A 24,658-nucleotide genomic window follows, 5' to 3' on the forward strand; every position below is an offset into this window, starting at 1 on the left:
AGTATAATAACTATTGTTATCCTAATAATGCTTAGATTTTGATTGATTTATTTTGATTTCATATTACAGGATTTTTAATATAAGGTTCTCATTAAGTGTCGACATGTGTTTATTTTGTAACAATATTCTTTAATGTATGTGCCTAAACATAAATTGACATTCAAAAATAAACCTATCCTGAGAGATATTGACTGAACTGGGAAGTGTGACAACTTGTCTCAGCCTCAGTTCGATAAAATATTAAGATATTTGACATTTACGGGAATTTGTTGCACGAGATGAGAATACATACATAAACAAAAATGTCGTAGTGTCTAGTTCAGGCCTTCATAGTGTGTGATGTAGAAAGGGCCTATCTTTATCATCAGCCCTCAATGCAGCATCCCGTGTCTCACAAGCCCGTGACGATAGAGGGCGGGGCGAAGAGTGACGTTGTTTGTTGCTACTCTGCTCAGCCAATGAAGCTCAAGCAGCACACACGTGACGCTTCAGCGCTCGTTTAAATATCAGTCCACAATGTTCAGTATTTACTACTATAATCATTAATCAAATCAGCACCCTCTTGTTATTACATCAGAAAAAGTCATATTCAGAAGCGTTATTAAACAAATTCACGTTAAACATGAAAATGATAGCTTTGTGTATTAGAAAATACTTGCCTTTCATGAAGCACGCATGTTTGCAGACAGGTGAGCAAATGTACTATAAAATCGTCCCTGATCATGTCTCTTCTTAATATGCTTAAGGTTTTCAATTAAATGTCTTTAACTGAGTATGTTGGCCGATTTAGGCTAATTAATTTGGAACTACAGTATGAAAACATGCGCGTGGTATTTGCTAGCGTTTGCTATCGCGAGATTTAATGATAATTTAGTGGGATGATAATTTCGTGCTTAAAATATTAGAAAATAATTATTTAATTAATAATTTGTTTAATAGCTTAAATGTGTGATATAAAACATTGATATAAATGACAATTACATTTTTTAAACTTTAAACCTTGATTTAAAAAGATGTTAAGATTAGAAAGGGAAGAAAGATTTTGAGATTTTTTTTATACACTTGCTGTTGTTTGTAAAAATCTTAATATAGCAGGTTATATTTCAATAAAAATTATGTTTAAATTGAATGCTTAGAACATTCCTACAAACAAAGCACATGAGTGAAAGTTCTGCCGCTAGAGGGTCTGCGGCTCCGGTTGACGTCACCGCTAGCTCAGCCCAGGTGATCATGGGAACCGATTTCCGCGAATCAGTTCTTTTGAAAAGTAATTTCAAAGAATCAATTAAAAACGATTCAGTGATTCATTTCTTTCATGACCCAAATTCGTCATCATCACGTAGACATTAATTCCAAAAACGTTTATGTTTTTTTTACGTTTCATTTGAGGTTCATTCATTAACAAGGCTATCTATTGTGAATTCATGTGTCTTAGTTCAGTTTGTTGCAGCCGTGATTCATCTCATGAAGACAATTAAAAAGACAATTAAACAGTTGCTGACTGAATGATTCAGTTCAGTCGGTGTTGTGAACCGGTTTAATTGATTCATCTGAAATGAACGATTCGTTCACGACTCGGACATCGCTAATGCTCACCACAAGAGAAGAAGAGCAGTTTATAGCATACTCTCATCGGCGAAAACAACATCAGCTGCTCATCATTTCATCTCACCGGTAAATACCTGAAGATTCACCATGGTTTGCGGAGGATTTACGTGCTCGAAAAACGCCCTCTGTTCGCTAAATGTAGTTTATATGGTGAGTCGCACGTACATGAATATAACGTTATAGCTCAGCTAGCCTGTTAGCAACGGCTAATCCTGGAAAAAATACTTAACATTTAGTTCTACATTTATACTGGATATAAGGCGTGTTATGGACTTTTTTCCTTAATATTTACTCTCTTGGTCTCTATTATTGCTTGGTCGTTGGTGAGGTCTTTTATTTATTGCTAACAGTAACGTTAGATGAATCAGCTAGCTAACGTTACTTTTCGTCTTAGGCTGTAACTTACTAGTTAAATAAAATCTTGTTTTGCTGTTATTAGTGAAAAAGAACATCGGTTTTATGTGTTAATATTAATATTATTTTTGTAGTTTGTTTTTTGTAGGATCTCCTTAATGATGTTTCGCCATGCAGTGTTGCATAATCGTCCCTGTGTTTGTTTGTGTAATCTATTTTTCATTAACTCGTTTTGTTTGCTTTATGGATAAAGTGTATTTTTGAGTTATATAAAATATGTGTGTATTTATGTCTATTTCACGACTGATTAGCCTGATAGCTCTGAAAGACTTTGGTCTGGCAGCTTCATGCATGTATCTGTCAAAACTCAAATGCCATTTCAGATTGTGTTGATTTAATGTTCATGCTTGCTTAATATGATACACACAGTACTGAGTCACCGATCACGTATCTATAATGCCTCTGACTCACATGTGATGATGACAATACTGGGTTAAGATCACAGTGGCACAGTCACACTCACACTCAGCCTAAAATAAAGGACTTTGCATTCAGTCAGAGCTGTAAATGAGAAGTGCTAAATGACTTTGGGTGGTGTAGTGGTTCAAGATCTGTGCTAGTAGTAACCCAAAGGTTAAAACACTTTAAGGTAAAGACACTTAACCTCAGGTTACTCCACAGAGGCTGCTTTTGGTTTAAATGTACTGTATGTCAAGGGTTTTTAGTCTTTTAGATGTCACAGAGACCCAAATATGATCATCCTTGTGCTTGGGACTCCCATTCTAAATTTTAAAAGACAGTTATATATTTTCATGTATAAAGAACCAATTTATACTGTGAAAAAAAAAAATGTAAAAATATGTGTAAAACATTATTTATAACAAATATTGTTACATTATAAAAAAAATTCTGTTCACTATAGTACTGTACTGTATGGAAGCTTGTTTCCGCCACTGAATAAAACATTTTAAAAGATAATTGCGGCTTTTTTTAATTGCGAGTTTACATCTCGCAATTCTGACTTTATTTCTCAGAATTCTGACTTTATATCTCGCAATTCTGACTTTATATCTCAGAATTCTGACTTTATATCACGCAATTCTGACTTTATAACACATAATTGCGAGTTTATCTCTCGCAATTCTGACATCTTTTCTCAGAATTGTGAGATATAAAGTCCAATTCTAAGGGGGAAAAAAAGACGGACTTTTTTTTTTTTTAACTTTAGAATAGTTTATATCACACAATTCTGACTTTAAAACACGCAATTGCGACTTTATATCATGCAATTCTGACTTTCTATCTCGCAATTCTCCCAATTGCGTGATATAAAGTCAGAATTCTGAAATATAAAGTCAGAATTGCGTGATATAAAGTCGCAATTGCGTGTTTTAAAGTCAGAATTGTGTGATATAAACTATTCTAAAGTAAAAAAAAAAAAAAAGTCCGTCTTTTTTTCCCCCTTAGAATTGGACTTTATATCACGCAATTCTGACTTTATAACACATAATTGCGAGTTTATCTCTCGCAATTCTGACATCTTTTCTCAGAATTGTGAGATATAAAGTCCAATTCTAAGGGGGAAAAAAAGACGGACTTTTTTTTTTTTTTTTACTTTAGAATAGTTTATATCACACAATTCTGACTTTAAAACACGCAATTGCGACTTTATATCATGCAATTCTGACTTTATATCTCGCAATTCTCCCAATTGCGTGATATAAAGTCAGAATTCTGAGATATAAAGTCAGAATTGCGTGATATAAAGTCGCAATTGCGAGAAAAAAAAGTCATAATTCTGACTTTATAACACGCAATTGTGACTTTATTTCACGCAATTCTGACTTTATATCTCGCAATTCTGACTTTAAAACACGCAATTGCGACTTTATTTCACGCAATTCTGACTTTATATCTCGCAATTCTGACTTTAAAACACGCAATTGCGACTTTATTACACGCAATTCTGACTTTATATCTCGCAATTCTGACTTTATAACACGCAATTGTGACTTTATTTCACGAAATTCTGACTTTATATCTCGCAATTCTGACTTTAAAACACGCAATTGCGACTTTATTACACGCAATTCTGACTTTATATCTCGCAATTCTGAGAAATAAAGTCAGAATTGCGAGATGAAAACTCGCAATTGTGAGAGAAAAAGTCGCAATTATCTTTTATTTATTTTTATTTTGTGGTGGAAACAAGCTTCCATAGTACTGTTAGATAATTTACATTTCTCTCTATCTTATTATCTATCTCTATTAGTGCTGGGCGGTTTGACCAAAAATCAACATCACGGTTTTTTTCTAAATTATACCGGTTTCACGGTTTTTACCGGTTTTTTTTTTTTTCCAAGCATGATGGGTGTTAACCACATTTTCTACTGAGTGAGAGAGGAAATACTGCAGTAGATTTACTTATAATGCCCTATTTTATTGTCATGAGTGAATATTATAGAAAAAATCCACACTAATATTAATAATACAGGTTTGCAAGGCTGTTTACAAAGAGGTGTCAGCAGGACGCGCTTAAGGAGCGGCAGAAACAGTGGTTTCCCCGGTAACGGCTGTACACAAAGCAGCAACGCTCATAAACACTGCTTTATCAGGAAAGATAAAGAAAGATTCAATCGTAATACCAAAGAAACTTTTCTAAAGACCGTCAGTTCACTTCAGATACGTTAATACAGTATAAAAACACGCGCGCCGCGAGAAAAAAGACTCTCACCCACACGTCTCGTGCCCATTCTAGTCAATGCTTGTGTTTCAGATCGAAGCTTCCCAGAAGCGGCTCTCCGCGCCGCTTCGCTAAATATAGGCGCCTAGTCTATTTTGATGCACCGCGTGGAGGACGGAATAAAACCTTGTCGCAGCCGTAATGCGCCGCAGACGTGTGTTGTAAATGAGGGGTGAGACTGTGTCGCGCAGCGCCGCGTTCCGATTAAAGCGACATACACCGGTATTGCGGTTTATTAAAAATTCATATCGTAACAAAAATAAACACCGGTATTCGGTATGAACCGGTAAACCGCCCAGCACTAATCTCTATCTCTCTAATTTATTTTAGATATATTTTTTTATTTAATTTGTTGTTTTAAGTTTTAGATATTTTTGTTCCTAGCAGACCCAATTTATTGTATAAACAATTAATATTATAAACATGCAAAATATTATTTCGACTAATTCATGTCTATTATGTTACATTATTAAATTTATTTCTACTCGCTATAGTGCTGTGCTGTTAAATTATTTACATTTCGTTCTTTCTTTTGTTCTTATTTCTTTCCTCTTTACATTTATTTATTTAGTTTGTTTTACTAATTTATTTTGTTTAATCTTATTTTTATTTGTTAATTTTTTTACATTATATAATCTCTATTTTTTTTTCTACAGACCCCCTAGTATTCCCTAGCAGACCCAATTTATACTGTGAAAATTAATATTATAAACATGTAAAATATTATTTTGACTATTTAATTTCTATGACTATTCTTTGACTATTTTTTATTTTATTTTTTTCTACATTTGATCTCAAAGTATTTCCCATGGACCCCGTAGTATTCCCTAGCAAACCCAATTTATACTGTTACAAATTTATATTATGCATGTGTATTACTATTTGGAAAATATTTAGAATATAATTTCCATTGTTACATTTACATTTTCTCGACTCATAGTACAGTACTGTTAGATTTTACTTAATGTATTTATTAATATTTACTTAGTTAAATTAATAATTAATTTATTTGTTTAATCTTATTTTCATTCATTTTTTTTACAGTTTTACCCCGTTTTCCACGGGCTCCCTAGAATACCATTGTGGACCCTGGTTTGAAAACCACCCTTCTGTTTAAATCACTTTACAATTAAGTAAAATCATTAATTAAATATGCAGTTTGCACAGAAGCCATCACTCAGACCATTTTGTGGTGTATGTGGCTTGGTTTTGGTTCACAATGTTCTCCATAATGTCATAATCGTACCCCTCATGCTGGCATTTAAGGAGGAACTGTGTGTGTACACTGTGTACATTGTTCGGCATTGGGTTTGGCCCGTGATATGCTGCCCATGTGCTGCTGTTTGGTAAATATGTTGCTCTCTGGACCTGCAATCTTGATCCTGCTGCCCTTTGCTTTGGGTTTTATAGATTCCAGACAAACCCTTGAACTGTAGATTGACACTAGTCACAGTTTAGCTTGTAGAAATGCTTACTTTAGAAGCGTAACAACAGTTGACTTGTTTCATGTTGCTGTCACAGTAGTTGTAATGAATTGAAACGCCATATAAAGTCGTCATCCTGAGGCATACAAAGCTTAAAGTCAACATGAAATCAACTCTGACCTTATTTACTGGTCTGATTGTGAATGCATTATCGGAGCATTACAGAGTAAAACGTTTGTCATCTTATTTGTTTTAATCCTCCTCTCCAACTACCTGTCATATGGAGACCACGCCCAGCTAGCATTCGGTTAACATGATAATATGGCGGTATTCATAACTCCATTATCTGTGGACAAAAAGCATTTTTTTTCCATTGATGACCATTTAAAATGTTGCCATCAGTTCTTGCCAAATATTTTTTGCAAGCAACAAATCAGTTTATTTTATTAGATGTCTTGCCAGTGTACTATTTTTAAAGACCTTACTGTTAAGTAAAGTCTTTATACACCACTGAAAACATAGTTATGTATATTATATTGCATTTCTGTCTACAGATCCTCCTAAATATTACACAATACACCTTTAACTTACAATTGAAAGTTAAATGAAAAATTAATAATAATAAAAATTAACTGAATTAAAATGAAACTTAGTTGTAAATCACTTTGTTTTATATGTCTTGCCAGTGTACTATTTTTATTGTATTTTATTTATTTATTTATTTTTTAATCAACTCTATGGATAAAATGAAGTCCCTTTTTTCTCTCGTTAATTATTCTGTTCAACTTGATAATGTGTCACATTATGGAAGTAAAATGGGTTGTGAATGCCATTTCATGTTGACTTTAAGCGCAATATAGTGTTATTTCGACATATTGTTATTTCGACATATTTGTGCTGTTGTGACATGTTTCTGATTGGTCTCTTGTTTCATCCTCAGCTGGTGGGTCTTCTGTTGATTGTCGTAGCAGCATGGGGCAAAGGCTTTGGCATCGTCTCCAGCATCCACATCATTGGCGGCGTGATTGCCGTGGGCTTCTTTCTGCTACTGATCTCCATTGTGGGGCTCATTGGAGCCGTCCACCATCACCAAGTCATGCTTTTCTTTGTATCCTTTAGTAACCTTGTACTGCGTGCTTTTTGTAGTTCTATGCCCATAAAAATGGTGTTAGAATTGTTTTAATAGCTCTCCCGTCCGAATGTTCTTAAGTCCTTGACCACAAATGCTTTTGTACAGTACATGGTCATTCTCTTCATCGTCTTCCTCTTCCAGTTTGGAGTTTCCTGCTCTTGCCTGGCCATGAACCAGGGTCAACAGGTAGGCCTAATTCATTTTAAAGCACACTTGTTGTTGTTGCACAATTGTTTGTTGAGAAACTGAGAGTGATTCCAGGTTTTTGTCATGTCCCATTACTAACAACAGGAGAAGCTGCTGAACTCGTCCTGGAGGATAATGAGTAACGAAACAAGGATAAGTCTTGAGAAAAAACTGGACTGCTGTGGCCTGTTCAACAACACTCTTCATCAGACAGATTTTGCGTCTGACTTAAACCTATGTGAATCTGTAAGAATACCTTCTTTGTCTTCTCCTTTTTTGTCTTTCTACCACCTTATTGGATAGATAAAGTTGAGAGAGGACAGGGTTTTGAGAAAAGGGAGATGCGATGAGCGTGAGTCACAAAAAAAAATGTCGCGTTGAAGGATTTATGGAGCGTTCAAGTCATGTCAGAAAGATTGTATTTACGAGTTGAATGCACATGAACGCCATCACAATGTCGTTAATACTGAGTGGGAAGCTCAGGATTTTCTTTAAGCACCGATGTTTACGAGTTGGGGGCAGGTCAGTGAGAAACATGGCGGAATACCACAATACTTAGAGATAGTTCACCCAAAAATGTCACCCTCAAGTCTTCCTAGGTGTATATGACTTTCTACTTTCAGACAAACACTATTGGAGTTTAAAAATTTTAGTAGGGCTTTAACCCCCCTAAATTTCCACCCAGCCCCCCTAAAAATTTGCTATTAACTGTACACTAATTCGTGATCGCCTCATATGTCATTAAAAGGCATATGAATCCTGCTCCTCCCAGTATTAGTATCTGCGCAGCGTCAGCGTCAGTTTTCATGATTCGGACAGCATTACAGGTCAGAAGTCAGATTGGATCCGAACATTCAGAATATTATCCAGTTCCATCTAGTTGGAAGTTCCAGTAGCCTAAAAAGAGTGATACAAAACAGTAAACACAGCATATCCTTCTGTTTTTGTTTTGGTTCTTGTTCTAAACTTGTGAAGGATCCTAATCCGCTACTTTACTTCTATCAATCCTTACACGACTCTGGTAGAGTATAAAAAAGCAATTGTACTTCGCATACGTGTAAAACTCATCCGTGGTTGAGTAAACTGTGTGGACACGACCGTGCGCAAGACGGGGCAGAATGCGGAAAATAAAGTGAACCCGGGCCTTTAGACAGGAAGAAATGGTCTGACCCAACTGTTAAAGGGTCCAACTACTGTTTTTTTTTTTGTTTGTTTTATTCTAAGATGAACAGTGAATGGACCATTTATATGTGATGATGACCTGTAGCCTGGATGATGGATGATGAGGTAACCAAATGTGAAAAATGAGAGAATAACACCCTGCTTTCTTTTCCCACAGCCATGTGTAGGAAAGAAATCCTGCCTCACCTGCGGTGAAAAGATGCTCCAACATTCATCAGAAGCTCTGAAGATTCTGGGAGGTGTCGGCCTCTTTTTCAGCTTCACAGAGGTTAGTTCAGATCACATGCTGTGTGGGCCGCATGTGAATGCTACAGAAAAGTTGTAAACTGGAGATCTGGACTTCTTTTGTATCCTGTCTTTCCGAGGTCTGGGCATGTTAGTTAGAGAATAAAGCTTGAAATAAATAGTTATTGATCATAAGCAGTGTTGGGAACGTTACTTTAAAAAAGTAATTAGTTATAGTAGTGCTGGGCGGTTTACCGGTTCATACCGAATACCGGTGTTTATTTTTGTTACGATATGAATTTTTAATATACCGCAATACCGGTGTATGTCGCTTTAATCGGAACGCGGCGCTGCGCGACACAGTCTCACCCCTCATTTACAACACACGTCTGCGGCGCATTACGGCTGCGACAAGGTTTTATTCCGTCCTCCACGCGGTGCGTCAAAATAGACTAGGCGCCTATATTTAGCGAAGCGGCGCGGAGAGCCGCTTCTGGGAAGCTTCGATCTGAAACACAAGCATTGACTAGAATGGGCACGAGACGTGTGGGGGTGAGAGTGTCTTTTTTCTCGCGGCGCGCGTGTTTTTATACTGTATTAACGTATCTGAAGTGAACTGACGGTCTTTAGAAAAGTTTCTTTGTTATTACGATTGAATCTTTCTTTATCTTTCCTGATAAAGCAGTGTTTATGAGCGTTGCTGCTTTGTGTACAGCCGTTACCGGGGAAACCACTGTTTCTGCCGCTCCTAAAGCGCGTCCTGCTGGCACCTCTTTGTAAACAGCCTTGCAAACCTGTATTATTAATATTAGTGTGGATTTTTTTCTATAATATTCACTCATGACAATAAAATAGGGCATTATAAGTAAATCTACTGCAGTATTTCCTCTCTCACTCAGTAGAAAATGTGGTTAACACCCATCATGCTTAAAAAAAAAAAAAAACCGGTAAAAACCGTGAAACCGGTATAATTTAGAAAAAAACCGTGATGTTGATTTTTGGTCAAACCGCCCAGCACTAAGTTATAGTTACTCACTAATTGTTCCAAAAAGTAACAGAGTTAGTAACTGAATTACTCTATAATAAAAGTAACTCGTTACCTCGTATGTTTTTATGTTTTCACTGTTCGATCGCGTCCCGGCCTCACACACACACACGCGCGCGCGCACAAATGTAAACACTTTGCGACTTTTCGATCGCACCCGCGCCTCTCTCCCTCTCCCTCTCTCTCTCTCTCTCTCTCTCACACACACACACACACACACACACACACACACACACACACACACACACACCACATTCCAGCATTCCAATCTTTAAATCGCAGCCTGCTCCAGAGCCATGTTCAGAGCTAAGGTGGGGCTACAGATAAAGAACCCGCGTATCTAACAGTAGTTCCGCATTACATTACATTAATTTGCACGCAAGTTTTATTATTTTTTTTATACCGTGTATTCTCCGTGTAAATGTATGCACCGAACCGTGACGCCCGTACCGTTTCGGTTCAATACGAATACATGTACCGATCCACCCCTAGTTCTTGCCTTTGTTTGACCTCAATGAATTTGAAGTAGTATAACTCCACCTTGAAAATGCCAACTTTTCATCGGATTGCTCCTGACTCGCCATCTCTGCTGCTTCATCAAATCTCTGTTTAGCGTGTGTGTGTGTGTGTGTGTGTGTGGCGCGTGTGCTGGCATGTGTGTAAAAATACTGGCTCTGATTGGCTACCATGAAAGACATGACTCTGCCTTAGCCAATCATAATCGCTTACCTCGTTATTAACCCACCTCCTCACTAGCTGTGCGAGTGCGAGCCAGGGGTGCGTTCGGACTACACAGTTTATCAGAGAATGTCTAATAGTTTATTCAATCAATGCATAACGCACCGCATTTAACGTCCAGTAATGTTAACGGCGTTGTAACAACGGGAAAAGTAATTAGTTAGATTACCCTGTTACTGAAAAAATAACGTCGTTCTTTTAAACGGCGTTATTTCAAACACTGATCATAATAGGCCGCTGTCGGTAGCCTAAAAGAGGCCTAGAAATAGGGTTTCGTTCCAACAAACGGGGCACTACTTTTTCTTTTGCTCAATATGTTCAACGTTAATAAAAGGTATCCAAGCAAAAAGTTCTCCACGCATTATCCTGCAGTTAATGAGAAATTGTAATTTATTGGCGCACTATATTGACTGCGTATTGAGACATATAAAACTGTTGAGCTAGATTTTCAACCAATCAGCATCGAAAATGGAAGTAGGTCACAGCCGAAATCAAGCCAATATCACTACGCACATGTAAACATGGAGGACATAAGCAGCGCATCTTCATCTGATAGCGGCGATCAAGCTCGATTAACACCCGTAAAGTGTATTCTTCATGTCGGAAAAGATGGTGGGAAGGGTCTGAACGATACAGCTCACGTACAGCGGCCTATAAGTAAGTTGTAATTAAGAAAGTGGCATCCTACAAAAAATAGATTTTACAAACACATCTAAATTCTAAAGCTCATCCTTCATTCTTCATTTTAGTTTTTCTTCTATTTTTATTTCAGTTTCAGTATTTTTTTTCTTGTAATTTAATTGTATCTCAACTTTTTTACTTTTAGTAAGTTGCCAAGGTTTCGTTTAAGTTAATGCTATTCATCTAATATTTGTTTTATTTTATTTCAGGTTTATTTTTACTAAAATATTATTAAACATTATTTTTATCTTTTATATTTATTTTTATAACAAACAATTAACAAAATTGTTTCTTTATTTCTAATAACATATTTTTTTAATAGTTTTAGTTAACAATACTAACACAAACATACACAGTGTGTATGTGTATATATACTGTGTGTGTCTGTATATATACACACACACACATACACACACATTCACATATATTTAAATAATGTTAGAATATATATAATGTTACTGAATATATATATATATATTTTTTGAACACTGATCTCTTATAATATTTCTGATATATAAATAAGTCACTTCCAGTCATGCATTAGTGTTAATTTGCCTGTAATGGTAAAATCATTTTATCAAATTGACTTTTTCTCATTATAGCTATCAGGGGTGCAAACAGCGCGCTTTTCGGCGCCTCCCGCTTTTTTCACGTCAGTTTGGGTGACTTGTGTGAATCGTGCAGATCCGAAGAGGTTTTTTTTTAGGGGGGGGGGGGGGGGGTCTGAGAGGGTCTGATTATAATTTAACCAACAGTAATTCTGGATTGCATCCACCAACAAGTAAATAGGAGATAGCGAATCAGAACACTGCGCGCCAAACCAGCAGTATGTGCAAGCGTGAACCACTAGTGTTTCTGTCTCACTCTGGATCTGCCGCGCGCTGCATCACATTTCTCTCTGCGTGGCGTGTCCGTTTTTATGTCCGCTCTCGTGTTAACTGGTCAGAGCTTGTGTTAGAGCACAATGCCTGCGTGACACACACACACACACTTCTCGAGCCGCGCCGAAACCGCGTGCTAGAAATAGAACCGCAACCGACGCCTGTTTTTCACGCGACACGCAAGAGTGTTGGAAGTTTCCAGACAAAATAGAAGGCGCAAATACATATTAATAAGTTACATTTTGATGCATGAAAGTCTCTCGGTTTTGACAAATGCATATTTGTAATTTTTAAAAATAGGCCTAATTATCGATTTTTTCGAGTAATTTCAGTCGTCACCATGGTAACCCGGGACGGAACCACAATCGCCGCGAATCGCGGCCACCCCGGCGGCACGTCAACATGGTTACAGATGGCAGAGAGATGCAATCTTTCCCCGGAATACCCGCCCAGCGAGTGCTTGAAGTGCGTCAGAAACAGAGCGCGCGCGCGATCAGTTGTTGGCAATTTGTTGTGTAGCGTGCGCGACGCCGCATCCGATGTAGACAGCATTGCTTTTTTTTGAGGGCGCTTAACACACAGGCTCGTAGAAACGGCCCTGGCAGCTCGCGCCAGTTCTAGACACGGTGAAAGTTTCCTGATTGTGACGGATGGCCGAATTTACATGACACATTATAAATGAGCATTATAGTCTGCGATAGATACAGTGCCAAAAAGAAGAGAAGAGGATAAAAGGGGATAAAGACAGAGGTAAAGTGATGTAGTTAATGAACAGTTTATCTAATTGCATGGGAGTAAGATACTATAATTTCATGGCAGTTATTTTTACCTTAAACTTAATGTTAGCAGTTGTTCTGAGAGCTCCAGAGTCCAGACTGTGTGATTTTGTAACAATCATGTCAGTTTTAAGACGCATTTTTTATTATCACTTTTTTATTAATGTTTTACCCTACAGTTGTGCAGTTTTGGGGGATACACTACAGGCCAAAAGTTTGGAAACATTACTATTTTTAATGTTTTTGAAAGAAGTTTCTTCTGCTCATCAAGCCTGCATTTATTTGATCAAAAATACAGATTTGTTTTTTTAATATTGTGATATATTATTACAATTTAAAATAATTGGTTTTCAATTTATTATACTTTAAATTATAATTTATTTCTGTGATGCAAAGCTGAATTTTCAGGATCATTACTCCAGTCTTCAGCATGTGACATCCGGTCTATCACATGATCCTTTAGAAATCTGATTTATTATGAGTGTTGGAAACAGTTCTGCTGCCTAAAATATTTGATGAATAAAAGGTTAAAAAGAACTGCATTTATTCAAAATAATTAAAAATATTTTCTAATAATATAAATCTTCTTTACTATCACTTTTTATCAATTTAACACATCCTTGCTGAATAAAAGTATTGATTTATTTCAAAAAAAGAAAGAAAAAAATACTGAACCCAAATTACTGACCAGTAGAGTATATTGTTGTTACAAAAGATTTCAATTTTTTTTTAATTCTTCTTCCTTTTTAATTTTATTTTAATTTTTATTACTTTTTATTCATCAAAGTATCCTAAAAGTATCACACGTTATTAAAAAAATATTAAGCAGCAGAACTGTTTCCAACTTTGATAATGAATCATCATGGAGTAATTACTGGAGTAATGATCCTGAAAATTCAGCTTTGCATCACAGAAATAAATGATAATTTAAAGTATAGGCTAATAAATGGCCTATATTGGGGTCTCAGTATATTTTCCTGCTATTTTGTCCTTAGCCAATCACATGCCTGATGCTTGTATTTTGTTTATTAGTTTCTATGCAGATGCACTAGGCCTACCCTACACAATTACCCCAATCATCCTAGAATTATTAATTCTTTACAAAAAGAGCTATTCAAATCATCAGGTGAAATTGTTTTCAGGAAGTAGCAGTAAAGCAAGAAGAAGAAGTGCAAGATAGTTTTTCTATCTAGACTATGTGCCTATAGGGGTGGGTGGGTTGGGGATGGTGGCAATGTAGTATCTGGATATTTGCCGCGGGACGAGGGCTTCGATTACCTCTCTCTTTTTTGACCATACATGTGTTTGCACCCCTGAGCTATATATTATACTCTAGTACTGTATTTATAATATTTTTTCCCCCTTTTTTTCCTCAGATCTTAGGAGTTTGGCTGGCCATGCGCTACAGGAACCAAAAGGACCCGAGAGCGAACCCCAGTGCTTTCTTATAGTCTCTCAGACCGTCTGTCCTAAACTACGTTTAGTGTAGTCCAGCTATTCCAGTTCCCTTTTGCACAGGTAGAGTGGAGCGCACCAAGAGACATTTCAAGCATTATACACAGAACACAACCGCAGATCCCCGACACCGCGTTCAGATCACACGAGCTAACGCACCACACTCCACATACAAACACATCCATTTTGATGATAAATCTGACCCATTTTCCACACAAGGTCTGCAGAGGGCTAATTTAAACCAGCAGGAGGAGGGGTCATGTATGATAGGATGCTCGTTCTGGCACTCCCCCCATCCTTGATGTGAGAAGCTCTTCCTGTCCTGTGTATGCAAACCGAAAACCTGCAATGTAAAAGCCATCGATGTTCATAGTCTCAGAATAGTTTCCTGTAACATGGTCAGCTTACTTATGGACACATAACCAGGTATGTAGTGCTGAGATAGTTTCAGAAAGTTATCCCACATAAACTATTTTAATGTTTAGTATCAGTCAGGGTGAAATTCTGTCGCGTATCTCCCAGGAAAACAGCATCCAGGTCTGCCTTGAATGAGTGCAGACCTGATGAACACATGTGTTTTGTGCAATGCTTTATGGAATCCGTCTCAATGAGGTGACCTGTCCAGCCTATGGGGTGTTAGTTTAGGAATTAGACGTAGAACGTTAATATTTAAAAAGTAAAATAAAATCTTGTGTAACTGAGCCATGTGAATAGGAGGATTTACCCTGCCGTCGGACTGCATCCTTCCTGTTGTACATAGTCTTTACAGTGACAGGGTCGACGTTCACTGAATTACCGCTTCCTTTCCATCCTTATTTAAAAGAGACCCTACCGCCTCAGACGGGTCTCGCTATTCTCACTGGACTTTTTAAGTTCTCTGTTTCTTTTGAAGCTTAGTATTACTCAAGGATATAATGTTTTAAAATCGTATGCATTGTTATTGTGGATGTTTGTGTTGAAATAATCTCGGCGTGCCATTTATTTGCAATCATGTATCGCTTCTTTTCAGCTTTAAAAAAAAAAAAAAAAAAGTACTAACCGCACTAGGTCCATAATTTTAGCACTGAATAATGTGCCATTTCAATTCAAATCCTTCCTATTTTGTGTTTTGCCAAATTTCTCTCTCTCTCATTTTTTGTTGCGTTTCTAATTTTTTCTTGTTTTGTGCTAAGTGTTAAGTTGCCATTTAATTTGTGTGTTTTTTTTGCAATGTTGAACATTGTTATTGTAGTAGATAGATCATTTGTAATGGCTTATGCGCACGTGCATATGTAGATTCCATATGTCCAATATGTTCTGTGTTAATTTGCTTACTCATATTAATAGAGGAACATATTGGCTAATACTAACCACTTTGGTTTCCACCCTGCATGATCGAGAAAATGGGAACACTGAACCATCACTCAGTACAGCTCAAATGTGTTCTGCTTCACTTGGTCTCATGGTATTATGAGTGATTCACTGATGAATTTTGAAGAGGTGAAATCAATGTCTGTGCTATAATAGTTATTTATTACCATTGTGAGAAGGCCACAGTACCCGACTCAGTGAGCTGTAAGCACCCTTTTCCCTGGATTTGCCTTGTATTTTTGAAACTGACTTTTCCAATTAAATATTGTAAGATCAATACCTGTGCAATTCTTTTTTACTTCTTCATCATTAGTTGTGTTTCTTGGTTTTCCTTCATAACCCGAGATTTTACATTGACCAATTGGTGACCCAACATAATACCAAACCTGTATTTCAGGGCCATTTAAGGCCCTTTAAACATCTTAAATTCAGTTGTATCAAATTTAAATGGCCTATATGTAATAATTCTCATGTATTAATCACCTCTTAGTTGCTGATGTGTGAACAGCTTGTAACAAAACAAGACCTACCTGATTTTTATGTGAAGAAAATCCAAAGGATGTGAAGTTTAGACTCCCGAGAGCCTCTGTTCTATGACATATGAAACGAATGCTTATACAATGTTCAGGATAATGCCGAAAGAGCTATTCTGTTCTGTCATGACAATGTGTCATGCAAAGAAAAGATATTAATTCAAACTATAGTCTCACATAGCCAGATCTACATAGTCTATCTATAGTCTCAAATATACTTTACAGTATTACCTAACTACTATAACTGTAATTTGAATTACCTCATCTTACCTCAACTGCTATTTTCTCACTGATACCGCTTTTGTTGTAGTTGAGAGAAAAGCGTTACATAGTTACATATTCATCTAAACTTCGCTCTCAGCAGTGTGGATGGTGTATATTGCTGTACAGCGGCGGTTTCTTCATTAGGGCGATCGGGCGACGCACCACTAAAGTGTGAAAGGGACTTTTTCAATCACTATCTCATTCAACCACAGAGTTACGCTAGCAGTCACTCACTGTTGTTCTGCCTCTGGATATAGTCCAATCAGCGCCGAGTCACGTTCTGTGGAGTACCGCCTCTTTTTGGGCGATTTCACTCTGGCTGAGAATCGCCCAGAGTCTTCCCATAGACTTACATTCAAAGATTTTTTTTTTCGAACTGCAGGCACTGCAATGCATTCTCTATGGGTTCCGGGAGGGCTCGCACTAACGTGCTTTCGTCATCATACGTAACCTTAACTTGTGCAGCGATTGGTGGAAACAAATGTACCTCTAATAGTATTTAGCCATAAGCTGAAGTGACATCCAATAATTTCCTCAGTGCATAACTTACATTTCACGGACATATTCTCCATCTGTAAATGTTAGAAAGTCCAGTTTGCTGTCATGAGTGGGCGAGCTTTCTGCAAGCTATACTTCCGTGAACGAGCGCCCCCGCGTGCATGCGCGCCGAACAAGAGCAGGAACAATAGGAGCGCAATTATTCTGACTAAAATATACATTAGCACTAAATTATAAATATATTTAGCTAAAACATTTGTTGTTGAATATTTGTTGTTGTTGGTGAACATAATTGTGCTAGAGAATTTCAAACCTACATGTGTATTTTTATGATATTAGCTTTTTTTTTTTTTTTTGGTTTAGTAAATTTAACTACTTTAAAAAGCATTATTTTGTTTTTAGATTGTAATGTTGCAATGTTAGAATGTAATGTGATTTGACCCCTTTTTGGATAGACTGCAGATAGACAGCAACACTATGTTTGTTTTTATAACCTTCAATATGAACATTGTTTGTAGGACAATATCGATCAGGATATATATATATTTTTTTAATTAAATACAGGTTTTTTTTTATTCAAATAGAGAAATAATAATTAAATACTCAGATTATACCATACATCGCCATTTAGCCCAAAAATTCAGATTTATTTGGCAATTGGCTACCCTACCGGCTGAAGTTTTAGCTAAACTTTAGGCTAATGATAGCTACATTATTATCACTGTTAAATTGTTATTTAACAATAAGCCTACATTCAGTCCTGAATTAAAAATTCAGTTTGTTGTGCCCCCCCAAATTTTTTTAGCACCAGCCGCCACTGTTGCTGTATATTATATATAGCAATGCAGGTTTGAGAGGTGGCGCCCTGACAAATCTCGCGAGAATCACGACTTGCTTTACGACTCGACGTCACATAGATCAACAACATGAAGCAGCCTCTATGGAAGACACTAGCACGCATTTTAGACGTGAATCATGGCAGTCGACGAAGAAAGCGCGGTCGGAAGATTGCAGAGACGGCTCTCCGCGAGTGGTATTTACGACGGTAACGTTAAAGGGTTAGTTCACCCAAAAATGAAAATTATGTCAGTAATTACTAACTCTCATGTTGTTCCAACCGCGTAAGACCTTCGTTCATCTTCGGAACACAAATTAAGATATTTTTTATGAAATCAGAGCTATGTCTCACTCCTCCATAGGCTGCTATGTGACCGAAACTTGCTGGCCCAGAAAAGTTATTAAAGAGATCGTTAATATAGTCCAAGTGACTCCAGTGGCTCAATCTTAAGTATATCAAGCGACGAGAATTTTGTTTGTGCGCACAAACAAACAAAAATAACGACTTTATTCCACTTTTCATTTCCTTCTCTCTGGGCCTCTAGTTGGTTCGCGTAGTCTTTTTGCGCAGCGCGTCTGTGTTACACGTCACCACGTAGGCTCACTATTGGCCGACGCCGGTCATGTGTGTGATGCGTGATGACGTGCAACACAGACGCACAGCGCAAAAACACTACGAGGCCCAGAGAGAAGGAAATGAAAAGTGGAATAGAGTCGTTATTTTTGTTTGTTTTTGCGCACAAAAAGTATTCTCGTCGCTTGATATACTTAAGATTGAGCCACTGGAGTCACTTGGACTATATTAACGATCTCTTTAATAACTTTTCTGGGCCAGCAAGTTTCGGTCACATAGTAGCCTATGGAGGAGTGAGACATAGCTCTGATTTCATCAAAAATATCTTAATTTGTGTTCCGAAGATGAACGAAGGTCTTACGCGGTTGGAACAACACGAGGGTGAGTAATTACTGACAGAATTTTCATTTTTGGGTGAACTAACCCTTTAAATGCAAGTACTCCACAGCGACTCTAGGGGTCGCTGTTTGAGAAAAGCGGAAACTGCATAGTGTGCCTTTAAAATCTGAAATATTTTAAGTGGTATAAGAAGTGTCTTTATTATGAATTCAAGAGATCTTAAATTTAGAGACAGAAAAACAGATATCGTGATATGGCTTAATGTGATTATTAAACTTCAAAAGGCGATTTAATGGTTAGCAATGTATGTTTCAAAGTAAAAACCAACGCTGTTGTGCATTCGACAAACTTAGTTTTAGAGCAATTTGCACTCAATGAATTAGTGAATCTACTGTTGATGAATTATGACTATTTATCTTATAGTGTTTATATTATACTTTCAAAGTTGCATTACTAAAAAGCGAAGCTGCGTTATACATTGCTTTGACTCATCGGTTTTCTTTAATAATGTTTTAAAGGGTGAAATGTAAGTGTTTTTGTCCTACTTCTACAAAGTGAATTTGATGGGACACACAGCCTTTGATGTCAACAGCAAAAAATATGGGAAGTGTTTCTTCTCCATTTTAAAAGTTGATATGCTGGTTTTATTTTGCATTTATTTGAATTGTACAAGATTAATGTGCATTGTGACATTTTATTATTTGTGTTTAGCTTTGTCTCCCCCGAACAGTTGACAACCACTGGATTAGAATATCAAAGCAAACTATCATTTGTTGTCATTTACTTTAGCTGGAAATCACTGGGGGAAAAAAACAGCAGGTGTTTACAGTTCATATCGAGTTTATATGCATCAGTCTTACAGCATTTTATTTCCACAACTAATAATCCGTTATGACAAAAAAACTCGCCCCAGCTCAGTCTGTGTGAGATCACTTCCTTTGTTTTCAGTGTTAAGCTGCTTATTTTCTTGCAAACAACTTGCACTAAGCTTTTATATGTAGATTATGCAACTTGTCTAGGATGAGTGTGTAAAATGATTCATACAGGGCCTAAAAAATATACCATGTGGTTATCTTACAAAATGTTCCCCCAGTGAGAGACAAAACACTGTTAGTTTGCTGTAAAGGTGTTTTCTTGTTGCAACATCTCTCAGAGACAAACGATTTCTTTGTATAATACTCCACTTAAACTCTCAGCATCAACAACAAACTCCCTGCTGTGTGTCTGCTGATTTATATTGTGCCCATGCTCTGTGATTTTACATCATGGGTGAAGTCATTATAAGGCGGTTTATATTTGTATCTCAAAATACACTGCCCTCGTGTGGTGCCCACTGGAACATAAAGCAAAAGCAACAAACCCTATATGTGACCCTGGACCACAAAACTAGTCACATGAGACACTTTTTTGAAATTGAGAATTATACATCATAAAAAGCTGAATAAATTAGCTTTCCATTTATGTATGGTTTGCTAGGATAGGACAATATTTGGCCGAGATACAACTATTTGAAAATCTGGAATCTGAGGGTGCAGAAAAATCGAAACATTGACAAAATCGCCTTTAAAGTTGTCCATTTATGTTCGCGATTGTGCTGCATTCACTCACAAAAATAAATGTTTTATATATTTACGGTAGGAAATTTACAAAATATCTTCATGGAACATGATCTTTACTTAATATCCTAATGAATTTTGGCATAAAAGAAAAATCGATCATTTTTACCCAATGTATTATTGGCTATTGCCACAAATAAACCCGTGCGACTTGTGACTGGTTTTATGATCCAGGGTCACATATATATGATCAAAAAAGCAAAGCCTGGTCTAATATGTAAAAGCTTCACATGTTTTCAAAAAACGCTGGTGGGGAAAGATACAAAGGTCAAATAAATGTCTGCAGTCTCATCAATGCAAAGCGTTCCTGTACTTGTTCAATCTTTGAATCTTATCATTTGCAAGTTATCACCTCATTTGCACTGATGAGCTTCAGCGCATCAATAATCGTTGCCAGTGGCCACAACAAATAGATCGAGCGCTTCACAGCTGAAACCATAAGCGCATCAGCTGGATTTATAACGGTGCATTTTAATGTTAGAGTTGGACAAGTTTTGTGTTCGAATTATATGCAAAATGTCTAATGTAACTGCTTATGTTTTTGTCTTTCTCTGCCGCTGGGTGCTTAGTAAAATGTGCACTGTAAGGTGTCTGGTTTCCTTAAAGTTTCCGGTCAACAGGACTTAGGTCATGCTCAGCAAAGCGAACCCCTATCCTGTCAGCACACTCAGGCTCCAGGTTGGGACACGTGCCAGTTCTCCCGCCTTTCCATGAGTGTCCATATGCACAAACCAGTCTGACCACCTGTCAAGAGACCGATATAGCAAACGGTGTATGAGAAAATTGTCCGAGCCATTTTTCAAGATGGCCGATACCTTAGTGGAGCAGTTAAGTGATACAGTATAGTGGTTTATTTGGTGATACAAGTATGAAAATTGGCATGAGCAGTCTCTGATGGTCACTAGACAATAAGCCACCCACAGATACTTGAAATTTCAAGATGGCGGCCAATTTTCAAGATGGCCGACACCTTAGTGGAGCAGTTAAGTGATATAGTGGTTTATTTGGTGATACAAACATGGAAATTGGCATGAGCAGTCTCTGATGGTCACTAGACAATAAGCCACCCACAGCTACTTGAAATTTCAGGATGGCGGCCATTTTTCAAGATGGCCACCACCTTAGTGGAGCAATTAGGCTCATGGCAATTTTCATGCTTGTATGACCAACTAAATGATTTCTTAAGCCTAATTGCTCCACTAAGGTGGCCGCCATCTTGAAATTTCAAGTAGCTGTAGGTGGCTTATTGTCAAGTGACCCACAGAGACTGCTCATGCCCATTTTCATGCTTGTATCACCAAATAAACCACTATATCACTTAACTGCTCCACTAAGGTGTCGGCCATCTTGGAAAATGGCCGCCATCTTGAAATTTCAAGTGGCTCGGACAATTTTCTTGTCAAGTGACCCATGGAGACTGCTCATGCCAATTTTCACGCTTGTATCATAAACTGAACGATTCTGCCAAACATAAGCACTTAGCCGCTCCACTAATATTGAGCGTTATGACCAGTAATGGGATCTCTGCGTCCTGACCTGGTGTTGTTTTCTGCAATGTTTGATCCGGACAGATGATGGAGCTGATCGTGATTCCTCGTGCAGATCCAGTCGGATAAACAGGAAGAGTAATCTCTCCCATCAGAACGGGGGAGGCAAGCGGGTCAATAGCTGCATAAATAATGGAACGCACTTGATGCATATTGTTAGTACAAATGAAGACGGACCGGCTCGGCTCGCTCTCTGTGATCGGTATTGAGTGTGTGCCGGACAGTCCGATTGGTCAGCATGACCTGTTTGGAGAGGACGGTCCTGGGACAGTGTTTGGAGCAACAAGCCAACCTACCTGTGCACTTTCTAAACTCTCCAAGCTTCATTTGAAATGTACATTACAGGTTCAATACAAGTTAAGCTCAACCGACAGCATGTGGCATAATATTGATGACTACAAAATGACTCGTACCTCCTTTAAAAAATTTTTTTTTAAATTTGTTTAAAAATTGGATATTATTGTTATATTGTTTATATCTTGTGACTATATATTGAGTATTTTAGTCTTTATGAATTGGCCCCCTTTACTTCCATTGCAAGTATCTATCTGTCATTCAGTCTAGCTATATCATTCAGTTTATCTATCTATCAGTCTATCTATCATCTATCGTTCAGTCTATCCATCCATTGTTCAGTCTATCTATCCATCTATATGTCTATCGTTCAGTCTATCTATCTATCCATCCATCCATCTATCTCTGCTTTTGATTCATGTAATTCTCTAAAAATGTCCAGTCTATTAGATTAAATTATTTAGAATGTAAACCAATCATGTAGTCGGAACATATTTTTACTGAAACCGTAGTTCCCAGCATGCTTTGCTTGGGACTTAATGATTGCAGTGAGCTAATATCTTGTTAGCTAGCTAGTACAATATTAAAATTCACTCATGTGACAAAAAAATATGACATTCAATAAATTATTAAATCCTGTCAGGGAAACATATTAGATCACTTAAGATCATAAGAATGGTTTCAGTTGTGAAAGCCCATCAGTTGCATTGCATCTTTAGTGTCTCTTTAGTGTTCACCAGTGAGAACAAGATATTAAAACTTCATCATAGAAATATTTCCCAGGACGTGTCTGTCTGTATTAAAATGAACGTGTGCGTCCACTCACTTGTTTCCAGTTCAATTATTGATGTGCAAAACGGACACACTATATGCCTCTGTGCAGCATAGTCATGCCATAACAATAAATCAACAATATGTCTGTGCTGATTTGTGTTAGATTGATCTGTACTGCCAGAGAGGACAGCTTTGACAGCTCAGTCTGACTCACTGTCCATTATAACTGACGAGGATTCATCAAAGTTATGTAAGTATGTTTATGTATTGCCCCATAAGTATTTTGTGTTCCAAAGAAGAAAGAAAATCATAGGTTTGGAACGACATGAAGGTGAGTAAATGATGACAGAATTTTCATTTTTTTAAATGTTTGAATGTCATTTTATTAAATTACAAAATATCAAACCAAGTGACATCTTAGCGAACTAAGCTTATTACTTGCGTTTTTTATTTTGGCTTTTAATTAACTGTGGCAATGATTTTTAGTGGATGAAGTCAGTTTCTTTGTTTATCATAACATGTTCCGTAGTAATTTATAACAACAAATTACAATGTTTTTTTTTTTTTAATGTGCTTTATAATAATATCTTTAAAATAAATGCAACTTGGTTTGATATTTAGCTGTTTAATAATATTTAAGGCATTTTGATAGGGCTGTCAAATCAAGTAATCATGATTAATCGCATCTAACATGAAAGTTTGTTTTTATATAATATATATAAAACACATTATATATATATATATATATATATATATATATATATATATATATATATATATACATATATAATATAATTATATATATAAACTTTTATGTTAAATGCAATTTATCACGATTAATCGATTTGACAGCACTAACACATTATATAAACTCAAACCTTTTTAGTGATTAATCACGATTAATCAATTTGACAGCACTAACATATATTATATGAACAAACTTTTTTTAAAGATGTGATTAATCACGATAAATCAATTTAACAGCACTAACACATATATAAGCACAAAATTTTAGATGTGATTAATCGCGATTAATCGATTCGACAGCACTATACATGTATTATATAAACAAACTTTTATGTCAGATGACTAATTTCGATATTTGTAAATGTACCTTTACGAATCACAGTAGTTGTAAATCTGTATCAGTATCAGTACATCAAGTATGCAGTAATGAAAGAAACAATTGCCATTTCATTCTTCTAGGTCCTAGCTTAACACAGTATGCAATAACTGTAATGGCTGAGTGTGAAAGATCAATTTTTAGGGCTGCCCTGGTAAGGCAAAAATTGACAAGAATCTCAATCAATAAACTGCATTAGAGTGCTGACCCTTCAGCTAAAGCCTATCTTTATGTCATCATGGGTCAATCCTGTTACGCAGAGCTTTTTTTATGACCCTTTCATATTTAAAAACATTTTTTTTTTTTAGTTTTCTTTTATCTCCAGTAGAGTTGCCTGAGCTTGATCAGAGCACATACGAGTTATTATGGTTTAATCTTTAAAAATATTCTTCCACTTTGTGTTGCATAGCAGGAATGAACGACCCATTAAGATCATTTATATTTCCCGCGTCTCTTTGACACGTAGAGGAAACGTCACG

The 24,658-nt window shown here is 36.8% G+C and overlaps 1 protein-coding gene across 2 annotated transcripts; it reads left to right on the top strand.

Annotated features, from left to right (window-relative positions):
- The first annotated feature begins 1,516 nt into the window (after positions 1-1,516).
- On the top strand, positions 1,517-16,057 carry tspan31 (tetraspanin 31). 2 transcript variants are annotated; one of them, XR_014031638.1, is made up of 7 exons: positions 1,567-1,758; positions 7,070-7,237; positions 7,367-7,447; positions 7,553-7,693; positions 8,787-8,897; positions 14,352-14,493; positions 14,650-16,057. XR_014031638.1 is itself a non-coding variant. In XM_081385764.1 (6 exons), the coding sequence occupies exons 1-6, from the start codon at positions 1,696-1,698 to the stop codon at positions 14,424-14,426; spliced, it is 639 nt and encodes a 212-aa protein (XP_081241890.1). In that variant the 5' UTR covers positions 1,517-1,695; the 3' UTR covers positions 14,427-16,057. The 2 variants fall into 2 exon arrangements, 1 of the variants encoding a protein (XP_081241890.1); XM_081385764.1 differs by having other exon boundaries at positions 1,517-1,758; positions 14,352-16,057.
- Positions 16,058-24,658: the final 8,601 nt, after the last annotated feature.

Source organism: Scardinius erythrophthalmus (assembly GCF_964197995.2).
Source record: "Scardinius erythrophthalmus genome assembly, chromosome: 15".
NCBI lineage: Eukaryota > Metazoa > Chordata > Actinopteri > Cypriniformes > Leuciscidae > Scardinius > Scardinius erythrophthalmus.

Excerpts from the sequence above, each read along its gene's own strand:
- tspan31 (XM_081385764.1), top strand. The coding sequence starts at position 1,696 with ATGGTTTGCGGAGGATTTACGTGCTCGAAAAACGCCCTCTGTTCGCTA. Across the intron at positions 7,238-7,366 it reads ACCAAGTCATGCTTTTCTTT|TACATGGTCATTCTCTTCAT; the intron begins GTATCCTTTAGT and ends GCTTTTGTACAG. Across the intron at positions 7,448-7,552 it reads CCATGAACCAGGGTCAACAG|GAGAAGCTGCTGAACTCGTC; the intron begins GTAGGCCTAATT and ends TACTAACAACAG.